Source organism: Lissotriton vulgaris, chromosome 1_1 (genome assembly GCF_964263255.1).
Source record: "Lissotriton vulgaris chromosome 1_1, aLisVul1.2, whole genome shotgun sequence".
NCBI lineage: Eukaryota > Metazoa > Chordata > Amphibia > Caudata > Salamandridae > Lissotriton > Lissotriton vulgaris.
This window is the reverse complement of record NC_141685.1, coordinates 2121011371-2121023729: the sequence shown is the minus strand read 5'-3', so window position 1 is coordinate 2121023729 and position 12359 is coordinate 2121011371. Positions and strand designations below refer to the sequence as shown.

Here is a 12359-nt window from a genome sequence, read left to right as displayed (position 1 = left end):
TCAGGGAATGCCCCCTGCTGTGAGTGGGTGAAGTGTTTGCCCCTTTGTAAAGAGAGGAAAAGAACTTGACATATGTCTATTGACACCATGGCGTCTTAAATCATTCACAAACTGCAACACTACAAATGTGGTATACATGATCAAATGCCCATGTGGTGTAATCTACATTGGCATGATGACCAGGAAAGTACGGATTAGGCTCTCCGAACACCGTAGCACCATCAGGTGCAAAAGAGATGCTACTAAACTCACCTCTCATTACATTGAAAAAGGTCACAATGCTGACGACCTTGAATGGTTTGTCTTTGAAAAACTAAAATCCTACCATCAATACACGACAAAGGCCATTTTGATCTTGGAACAAAGATGGGTGCATAGATTGAGGACAGACTGGTTTGGATTGAATGATGATATACCATGGGCTAGTGACTAGTCTATCAGCGTAATGATTTAAACAGATGTAATGCACACACCACTATTACAGTTTGCCTAGTGCTCTTATAATGCTGCTGTCTTGCAATGACACAAACATAATCTTGTGTGTCTTCCTTTTGTTTGCCCTGCCCAATAATTAATCACCTACTGGCGCACTTCACGCTGACTAAAAATAATCCAGCACAAAAACCCTCCGTCTTCCTAATGCGTTTTCTGTACTACAGAACGAGCAGCAATAGCAATGAACTACACGTCCCACCGTCACCTGCGAGACACCATGTTTCGTGTCTCCGCACGTACACGCAGCAACTTCTTGCAGGTGGGGAAATTACAAAAACGACCTCGCGCTCCAGTGTCCCTTTACCAATGGTATGGAGTGGGAACGCCTAGGTCCACCGGAGTGGTGAACCGTTTGATGTAGTATGGACATTTTGGGAAGTTGGGGTTTGGGGTACTATCCACCCACTCCCTTTCCTGGTACTCGCATTACCTGCACGCATTGGATCCACGTGGTACGAATCCTGGATATTGACTAATGGCGGCAGCTAATTTCATTAACTTACTTTTTTTCCTCCCTATCAAAGTTTAAGCGTGGAGCTTATGGTGGTCTACTACTATTGTGTGGCTTGTCAAAGTGTATGCGAGTTGATGGCGAAGTACTTCTTATATGTGGGATCTCAGTTATTAATATTATTGTACCGAGGTCTTGTAATATAGCCTTATAGTCTACCGAAGCGGGCTATACCGGCTGTTAAAGGTCCGCTGCAGGGTTAAAGGCCCAAGCCGAAGGCAAGGGACTTTAACAAAGCAGAGGGACTTTAAAAGGCGGTATGGTATAGCCCTGCTACGAAGGGCTATAAGGCTATTAGAACATTCTGTCACTAGAGGGCAGAATGTTCTAACAAATAAAACAAAAGTATTCAGGGAGCGAGAGGGGAATGAAATCCCTTCAGGCTCCCTGAAGCCTTTGTTCACAGCCAGAGCTGTGAACAAAGAAACATTGGAATGTTGGAGCTCCGAGCTTATACCAGCCAATATAAGCCCGGACCAATCTATTGTTTTGAATGGAGCTACCAACATTCCAATGTTCTAATATGATTTCACTACTGCACGATTATGCTTAATGTCAGACTGACGTTACAACATTCCTCTAATGTATAACTAGTAATAGTATTGAGAACACTACACTGGGCCTTTCTATGATATTTGTGATGGCTACTCCCGCTATTCTGCAAGTTTGGATATTAGGCCAGGCTACCTAAACATAGTCCTCAGTACAATGCCCCCTTAACCCTAGTTTTACCATACTTTCGGGTGATAACTTTATTGGAATCAAAGTTGAACCCCTGCATCTTTCTTGAGACGTTAATTTTAACTGTTCCTTTCCAGTTTCTCTTCTTTTTTTCAAACCTAACACCTAGAGTGTAACTATAAAGGACATCCCCCCCCCTTGACCTATGTAGTGGTATTCTCTAAAGTTTAAGGTAAGATTGTTATTAGTATCTGTTGCGCTTACACTATGTAGCAATATATAAACCGCCAATGATTTGTTCACCACAAAATAAATATTTTTTGGGGCATATTGCGCTAATAGCTCATTCAATTTTACAAGATTCAATTTGCATGTGATATTAGGGTTACGTTTCACCACACACTAAGTAGCGGCACCTAACAATATTGTGTGTCACCTTCTCTCACTTTTCTCGGTGATACTCACGTGTGTGTTGATGTTTGCTCAACTGGAGTGAGCTATGGAGAAGCTCATTTTATTTGAATGAAAAATAAGAAAACATTAAATAAAGAAGTCTATATAGTACCTAGATGAAGGCTGGAGGAGCAAATATATTAATCCTTACCTCTGACCAGTGTTTACTATCCCGCTTTCATTTTTCTGTTCTATGTAGGTGTTACACGTTAACATTTTTTGAAAGTTTACTAGGTAGGATTTGCTTTAGGTGCTATGGTGTGTGATAATATTCCCCTTATAGCATATATATTTGTGTAAGCCCAGTGGCTAAGCAAAGATAGGTATCCTTTGGCCCTGATGAATGCCCCAGGCCAGTTAGGTTTTCTAGTGGGCAGAAGCATGTTGACGATTACCATACGAGTCTGAAACATTGTGCTCAAAATACCCTCTCAGAGCGATCTGTTTTTTTTTTTTGCAGCCAATTTTATTGAGTTTTGGATGTAACAACAAACAGCACCATTCAGAGGTACATTGTACATTGTCAGAATAGGGAGAAAACACATCACAGTGACATCAAGGTTACATAAGGAAATCAATAATAGCTTATCCACATGAATCCGAAGAGCAGACCACTCCATTTCAATCATCGAGTACACCGACCCATTTACACCACAAGTGGTGAAATTTTTCAGGGCACCCCCCGGCTACATATAGAGGCCGCTCCTGTGCAGCGCACCAATCTACCCCCCGGCGCCAGTGTCCTAGAGTGGGAGGAGCAGTGTCCAGCCAATGCGCAGCAATGTCCCTCTTGGCGACCAACAATGCCGTGTTGAGGAAGAGCTTCTCAGCTCTGGAGCCGTCCAATCCATCAGTGACGCCCAGCAGAACATGGATGGGATCAAGAGGCACCTCCCAGCCCAGGAACCCGGTCAGCTCTTGCGTCAAAGATTCCCAATATCTCTGAATCACAGTGCACAACCAAACCATATGGTAGAAATCTGCGTGGGGGTGGCAGCAGCGGGGGCAGTGGGCCTCAGGCCGAAGCCCAGCGCGGTGGAGACGCAGGGGTGTAAGGCAGGCGGTGTGCAGATAATACACTTGGACCAGGCGGAGTCTTGCAGATACTGCAATCGTCCCAGGGGCCATCAGGGCGTCCCGCCAGTCCTCATCCTCCAGAGCTCCAAGCCAGCCCTCCCACTTCTCGCGGAGTAGGGAAAGGGAATTTGGGGTATAGTTAGTGAGTGAGTGGTAGATCCGAGAGACTCCACCCTACCCAAAATCCCCAGTTAGAACTTGCGCCTCAGGTGGGCTATATTCGGGCAGGGACGTGCCATCTGTAAGATGGAAGTGAAGGGCGTGGCGCAGTTGCAAATTCCAAAATAATTGAAAGAGATGGAGGCAGTGTCTGGCCTGTAGGTCTTGAAAGGATCTGATGTGAGTACCGTTCTACTGTTTTTTGTAATTTTCTCCGTGAGTACCGTTCCAGACATCGCCCAACAAGGTTACCCCAATGAGATCCCACTGCCGGAACCCTAACAGGCAAGCGACTTCACGAAGTCTATTGCCACACCACAAGGAAGTGTAGCGAGTCAGCCTGCCTGCCCATTGAGTATGACGAAGTGATGCATGCCAAGCCAGGAATACGCCGCGCGTGACCTCGGGAAGAGCTCAGGGAACCGTGGTCCCATAAAGCATCCCCTGGATAGAGGAGAAGCCCAATGTGAAGTTCCAAGTGATACGCCGGGTCGGACCAGGCGCCATTAAACCAGTCGTGAATCGTGAGGAGACGAGTCGCTAAGTAGTAGAAGTAGAGGTCCGTCATTCTGAGACCTCCGTCAAAAGGTGGGATTCGGCATTAGGCCAGGGTCAGCCTGGACCTCCAACCCCTCCAAAGGAATTTAGTGGCCATGCCGTCCATGTCCCGGAACCAAGATCTGACAAAGGAGAGGTGAGTGTTCTGGAGCATGTACAAAAAACAGGGCAAGATCATCATTTTGTACAGGGCAATCCTGCCCAGAGGGTTGAGGGGCAACGTGAGCAATTTAAGGAGGTCGGCGAGGACCCGCCTAACCAGCGGGGTGACATTGAGTTCCCGTGCAAGGTCAGGAAGAAAGGAGACCCAGATCCCCAAGTACTTGAAAGACAGCCACCAAAGCAGAATCGACGACAGACAGTCAAAGCACTCGCGTAATAAGTGTAAGGGGACAAGGACGGACTTGGCCGGGTTAAGCCGCAAGCTGCAGTCTTGTTCAAGAGTAGCCAATGCCCGAAGGCAGCGAGGTCTCGATCGGGTCTGCCAGGCACAGCAACACATCATCCGCATATAATGCGATTTTGTCCTCTGCTAGGCCGGGCCACCTCCAGCCAGTCAAGGAATAGTCACTGTTGATAAGGCACGCGAACGGCTCCTTTGCCAGAGAGGAAAGGATCAGGGAGAAGGCGCATCCCTGCTGCGTACCCCGTCCACGATCTGTTTTTAATTAAACCCAAAGTACTCACGAATAAAGGTGACAACCGAGGAACTTTGAGTTATTTTTTTTTTTTGAGTATCTGTATTCCTGTTCTATCCAGGAACTTTTATGTAAGAATTCCCTCCTTCCGCCAAGTCTTCGTGGTCTTCGTGGAGGTTTGAGTCCACCCTAGTAATACCATCTTACAAGGGTGGGGAAAGGATGTCTATGATGAAGCATGAAACTAATATGTGTGTGAGACTTCTTCCATTAAGGATGGCTTCCCTCATACGACACTCCACCTTTTTTCCAATCTAATATCAACAGATAAAACCCCCTCCACAATCTTAGGACGGAGTCTCTTTTATGTATCTGCAACACTGGCATCCCGCTTTTTGTGTGACCCACTTAAAAGGAGGTACAAGTTTTAGTTAAGCATTCTCCTGCTTCAAAATTGCCACACTGCGATGCAAGTTAATCTGAAAATTAAATGTTTTTTTTTGCTTATTTTCAAATCTACCTTAGTACTTTGCCAAAAGTTTTTCCTTGTTTCGGTGCAGTTCTTGATCGTAGCCATGGGTACTGCACTACGATGTTGCCATGGGTTACATCTCCACTATGCCTGAAGCGTTTGTAGCTGTGATTAATGTCAACTCTTTCTCTTCCTGTTTTAGATGCTTTTGCATTACTTATTTCCGTCTGGAGTGGATGACACTGGTAGCGCATGCATTCCTTATTTCCGGATCTTTGCAGCATGGTGGGTGCCAGTGAAAAAGCTGCAGCCATCGCGCAGTATATGGCAAAGCACCTGAAGTGATATTTTGAAAGTGTTGGGGGGCAGAGAACAGAGGATGGAGCACCTGAAGTGATATTTTGAAAGTGTTGGGGGGCAGAGAACAGAGGATGGGAATAAGCAGCAAATAAATGAAACAGCCTGCCGAGGCCGGCACATGCGCCGTGGTTACTGAGCATGCTCTGAGAACAGTACCTGCTGTTTTGAGCATGGCTCAATGCCATCAATATGTAATAGTAATCAGCTGTTGACATTACTTCGCTTTGAGAATAAGCAGCATAACAAACCAAGATTAGAAGTACAGTGTTACTTTAAGCTTCTCTCAAAAACTCTCATGTTTCCAGTCATCTGAGAATAATCACGAAATGAGCAGGAAACAAAGAACAGTGCAATGTGAATAAAAACAGTAGCACGTGTGAAAAACGCTTGTAAAGAAATAAAAAATAGTCCCAAAACAATGTGTTAAAATGGCTGCTGCACATGTTTAGCAGTACTTGATCGCTTTTTTCACGTAGGGCTAAACTACAGAAGAGGTATGACGCATGCATTCCATGGATCAAAAGGAAGAAGGAATAAAGAAGAAACGTGGGTGCCTGCAAATGGCAAACCTACGGGCGGGGTGAAGCCCACAATAGTAGATACAGCATGTCTCATCGAAACAGTGCATGCATGCTTTCTAGAGCCGAAACATAAAAAGGAAGGGAAGCCTACAAGAGCTAAGCTATCTAAAAATTACAAACAAAAACAACTTATGGTTTTCTGTGGACAGGCTGGAAGCCTACAAATTTGTAAGCAATACGTCACTCAGCACAGTGCATGTGCTCTGTAGGCAAAACATAAAATTGACAAAATGGAGCTCCCATGTAAACCCAGGAGTTCAGTTTCAATATACATATTATATTATAAATAGTGTCAACTTAGGGACTTGGTATTAATGTATACTCCCATTTTTCTATATATTACTTTGTACTAACACTGCATTTTGTACTAACAATACCCCCTACTAATGTAACAATTTGTTTTCTCCAATTTGGACCAAACAATGAAAGTGTGATAAATAATTAACATGATCTGGACTGATAACTCTAGCATATTCATTTGTTCAAAGACCTTACACACACTTTAAACTTATACATAATTTATTTATCCCATCATTCACATTTTCAATGGTTCCTTGGCACAAAACTTTAAATTCACCTTTGGTATGTCAATATGGATTACTATTCACTTTATTGGGCACAGTCACCAGTAGCTCTCGTTTCTGGGCACACAACTCTGACCACAGGTGCTGTCTCCGCGTTGCTATTTCAAAGCGGTTTATAACGCACCTGAAAAGAGCATGTGGGGCCATTACCTGGGAAGTCAGTTGCTGATCAAAGGACGAGCTCTGCTCAACTCACAACTAGATTGTGTAACAATGGATTGTATGAACGGGAAGATGGGATGATCTGGTTTAACCTTAGATGCTCAGAACCTAGATGTGATTGAGCAGGAAACAAGCAAGAAATGCAATATTGAAGCATGTTAAGAAATCAGATATTCAAAATGTTCACCTCATGAGGCGCTACTGGTCTTGTAACATTAAAGCTTTCTTCAACATCTGGTACACCAACATATATGTTGAGATATCTGTAACATAAAACAAAACTGAACTTCAACCTTAATCTCTAAAAATGATCAATTAAAATAGTAATGTGTTCCAGAAAAGAAAATTCTATAAGGTGTTATGACACACTGATATACAATCAATTCATTACAAAAAAATATATATATATATAAATGCTGTACGATATAAACTATAACTATTATTATATTATATAAAGACAGTTTATTAAAAGGTTTCTTACACTTTTTGATTTGTCCGTAGTTTACTTTGATAGACTTTTCGCATTCACAGTTCGCTCTCTTGCGTATCATTTTTGTTACTGCCTCCAACAATCATGTACAACCAAGTAGCATGCTTTTATAAATAGGGTAGGCATAATCGCTATCGGGGTACATTACTACTTTAAAGCAATTATGACATGAAATTGATACCAACATTATACCACTATTTAACTCTAGATTTAATAAGAGATTCCCTAATCTTCATCATATGTTTAAGTTGCAGTTCAAACTTCCCATTAATCTATCAATATATATATCAGACAATATCTAAATCACTTGCAATGAATTTCATTACATAGCACATCCATAGAAAACTGACTCAAGTAAAAATATAATAAGCATTAAAAACTCCTATTCAAGCATACTAACCACCCATCCTCTATCCATCAGACCTGAAACATCTAAAGATAATGTAATCTTTTATTTCATTATCAATTATGCATTCAAGTACTCCAGCTTCTCTTCATTCAGCTAATATTTGAAGAAGTTATCGACAAAGGACACATAGTTTTGGGTGTTTTTTGTCGTAGCCCTCATTGGATCATTACACATTAGTGTGGCTGTATATGTTTTTACAATATTCATCTAAACAAATGCTTTTGAAAATGTACAATAATAACATTTACGAATTCTCCTATCATAAACAAATAGTATTCATTTTCTTTATAATTTCTCAATTATCTTACAATCCTTGTTTTAATCAAGGTTCTGGGTCATTTCACTAACTTTTATGGATTCATTGTTTCATGAAAATGGGGTTGTAACCATCCAGCTACCGTAAAAAACAGATGTGCTTTAATTTCTAGTCTGATGAGACCTTAGCTCAAACTATTTTGTCACTGAGAGTTACCAACCTATTCACCAATATAGTCCCATAAGAAATTTAAATCATTCTTGCGTTCAGCACTTTCAATTTAGTTCGTTAGAAGTGAACACAATTTTAAGGTAAGACAGCCTTAATATATGAGAACAACTTTAGGACTCAGTATAGTCTATGTTACAATGAATAGGCCTTTAATCATTATTCAAAGTAAAGTGGACTATTTAAATCTGTTCACCGTTTTAGATTTCTAAATGTATACATTAAGTAAATTATTAAATGATTCATCATTTAACTTTATTAATGAAAGGAAACAGTTTATTCAGTTAACCTTTTATTAAATGTAATGTATTAAATATAATTTCAGTCCAGGTAATCTGATTATCAGCTGAACCAACATTAATAACGGAGATATAGGTCTCTTTAAAAAAGCCATTTGATGTTTGATATATTGAAGAAGTTTGTGACCTCTTTACTTAATATCCCATTTTTGTTTACAATATTCGTATAACTCTTTATTAGGGAGCAAATTGGGTGCAGGATTTCCCCTTTTTGGTATAAAATATTTTTGTAAACTGTATTAAGGGGAACACATAACCCCTGTAAAAGAGCAGGTCATATTTTCTATTTGTTATGTGGTATGCTCGGGTGACTCCATATTATTACAGAGCATATCAGAAGAAGATAACAATGGTAGAATAATAATTTATTTGTGCATTCCTCCCACTAGTGATTAAATTATGATCCGTGGAAACCAATTCAGTTCCTCATTTGTTGGTATACTGATTAAGTTATGCATCATCTTAAATACTCCATTAAGGTCAATGGAATCCAATGTAGTTCTTCATTCAGTCCCGTTTCATGTCTTTCAGATAAGTGAAAATATTTTCCTTGCAGGAACATAAGACCTTCCCTGATATCATCTTGTGCGGCATTAATGTTATTTTTTTCTAATATTAACCATTTAAATTGATTATCATTATGTCCTTCTCTAAAGCCAATGTAAATCCTCTTAGATAGGGAGAAAATCCTGAAACTTACATTTCCCAATTTACAATTAGTATGGTCGATCAAGTGTCTAGTAAATTCAATATTGTTACACTATTATCAAGTTATTGGATGCATTGTAAGCATTACACATTAGTCTGGCTGTATACTTTTTACCAATTTCATGTGAGATGAAGAAGCAGTCGTTGTAAGCTTTGATATTTGAAAGTGCAAAACCAAATAAAAAATTATATTAAAAGTGTGAAGTAAATTTGTTTACTTTTGACATGTGTGTCCAATGTATATTTAGAGGCACTACAGGTGCCATATTTTTTATTGTCTTTTATCCGTACGAAACTCCATATTTCAGTATTTAGGCGTGTGTTCTCAACAATAAAGATATTGTTATTTATATAATTGAATTTAAAACTGCTACATCTGTCTTTCACTTCTTTGTTTTGTGGTTTCAGTACGTGTTCTCTAATTCAAGCTTAGCTGTTTGTAATCTAGCCTCACCATTTTAGGTTAAATTCTAAAGATTAGTTTGAATGTCAGTATCTCTGTGCGTTTTCAAACTCCTACCTCACTGAACAATTCCTACAAATACGTAGAAATTGGACATAGGGTCAGTTTAATTTAAGACCATGTTTATGGCCTCTATCAAACTGGAGTAATGTGTTACAGTCAGTTTCCTTTGCATAAAGGGGACTTTCAGATGTCCCAGATGATCATGTATTCAGAAGTCCAAAACTTCAATAGATTGCAAATTTAATCTATTAGAAATAAATAAAATAAAGACAATATCATTTATGAACCCAATGCAATTTGTATGAATTTGTCAAAAGAGTTGGTGTAATGTTAGATAGATTTCTGTTACAAAACTAAAACAAAGTTAAGCTATGCTCTGGGGCAAAAGTAGTGCCTATGCTTGTTCCCTTCTTAGGTCGAGTCTGAGCCAGCGCGCAAGTGCTGCTCTCGCGATGATCTGTTGTAGTTGAGTATAGAAGAGAAGCCCCGCCCACTCCCCCGCCCATATTTTTCAATGGGTTGTCTTTGTCCTTTGTAACTGCTGGCTTTCGATTCCTAAATAGACTTGTTATTCCCTCCTTTGTAAGGATATGTCATCATTTGTAATCTCCCATGGCTACTGTCCCCTTTACTTGGTTGTTACACAGTAGGTGTACTCTTTTCTTCACTGAGTTTCTCCTAGGCCACCATGTGCATAAGTTTTACATGCACGGGCAACGCACCTTATATGTTAGCACGGCGCCCGCTTTCATATGTGCAACATGAAGCCGCTGCATTCGCGAGTAGTTTCATTTCTGAAGCAGGTATAGCTGAAGCTGGGGAGATAACTTCAGATTTCATTTATTCTGGAGTGAATGTTAATTTATTTTTTACATTTAATTATGGCGGCCAAGCGTCTAGCTTTACTTTGTACGCATGTTATTGCCACTCTGCGTGCCTTTCCTTGCATCAACACCCCCCTTCCCTCCCACCCCCAACACCCCACGGGGAGACCGTCATTCCCAACAAGTGCAAGACGAGCCACAGATAAATTGCTGAAAAAGTTTCCAGAGCTTAAGCAGCGAGGAGTGGCGGTGTCATGGCGTCCTCACAAGCGCAGTCAGTCAGTGTCCGACTGCAGTCTGCGAATAATAGGGTCAGACAACGGTGGGGGATTAGCCCTCCTTGTACAATTTGCTGCTAGAATCCCGGACACAACGGGCGCTCAACTCTCTAAATTGGCTTGCTGGCAGTGTTCGGTCTTTCACGGTCTGCTGATCCGGTGCCCGTAGATCAGGCGAGGTACCCGCATCGTCCCTCTAAACAGAAACAGACTCACCTGGGGGCGTGAGTAACATGGAGTCACTCAGTCTTTACAGTGCCTCCGCTCTCACGTTTTAAAGTAGGTGGAGAGGGTTGCACTGTTCACGTGCTGCTTTCTCTTGCATACTGAATACCCTCCCATCCCCAATTTCACAAGTGGAACGGGAGCACAGTGTAAATAACTTTGCCAGTTTCTCATTAATTCAGCATCTAGAGAGCATTTTACAACATCTGAAGCCGCTAAACTACCACCCCCTGTCCCCAATGTGGCAACCTGCCATTTTTAGAGGTGCGGCAAGGAAGACGTGCAGTGAGTGCCAAGAAGTGGATAGACCGCGTCGCTGCTGCAGCGCACCAAAAATGACACATGTCGAAGTGTACATTTCAAGATAATTTGCTTACACTTTCATTTTTAAAAGTACACACATGAACTTACTCTTGGTTTGTTTTGTGTGTGATTTCATAGTCAGTAACATCAACTTCAGTTTCTGTACATGCTTCTACCTCCCGAAGAACATACTCTCAGCCTGTTTCAGTTTGAACGTCATTGGGGAGATATTGAAATGTTTTTAGTGAAGGTCATCTTTTTCTTTCTTTCTTGTGTCTAGTTGGGTTATCCAAGTGTGAGTTTGTGTGTGGGCGTGTCTTAGCAGACTGATGGAAGCATGTTGTCTTGTATTTCCAAAATTCCGCCCTTAAAAAGACAGCTAGTCTAAAGTGTTCTCAGTTAAGGTGTGTGTGCTGGACAGTCGGTAGTGCCTTAAACCCAGCAGCTACTTTAAGTGCTGTTTAGACTCAAATGGTTGAAAGGCACCAAAGTGTAGTCTTACCAAGAGACTTTATGCACACGTTTCTGGTGTGGAAAACGAATCCACAATGAGTACATAACATTTTAGCTGTGTAGCCCTTGGCCCCTCCCTTTTGGTATCCTTCTGTATGTGCAGTGCATAATGAGGATGTCGCCTGAGGAAGAGTGGGCACACACCCAGAGCCATGGTGGTTGGTGATGTTCTGTGTGTGTGCGCGCAGTGGTACCAAGGCAAAAATCCCAGGCTATCTACAGTGCATTACCATGAATGTCAGTGAATCCAGCTGTCTCATTCGATCCAGTGACTCTAAATCCATTAGCGAATAAAGATTTCCTGATGTTAGTTCTGGTGCCATCCTCTGCTGTCATCATATTAAAAGGGTGTGCTGCTACAGTAAATCTCCAATACAGACAGTCCCACTGAAACTCAATTAATTCCAGAAACTTCTTTAAATAGTAACTCCACGGCCATAATCATTCAGGGAAACATCCTTGGCCACATTTATTCCTAGCAACAATAGTCTTAAATGTTCTATAAATGTCTACCACAGCCTCAGAGCTATTAGCATTATAAATTGCAATGCATGTATTTATGTGTTAATTTTCAAAACAGATAAATAAAAGGAATTGTCACTTACAATGCCAATAGCCTAAACTCTTGC

The 12359-nt window shown here is 41.2% G+C and overlaps 1 protein-coding gene across 1 annotated transcript in view; it reads right to left on the bottom strand.

Annotated features, from left to right (window-relative positions):
- Positions 1-12359, bottom strand: part of POLR3B (RNA polymerase III subunit B) — a 1027565-nt gene that overhangs the window by 778235 nt on the left and 236971 nt on the right. Inside the window, exon 5 of the mRNA XM_086921773.1 lies at positions 6919-6994. Within this exon, the coding sequence (XP_086777899.1) occupies positions 6919-6994 (76 nt within the window). The remainder of the gene's footprint in view (positions 1-6918; positions 6995-12359) is intronic.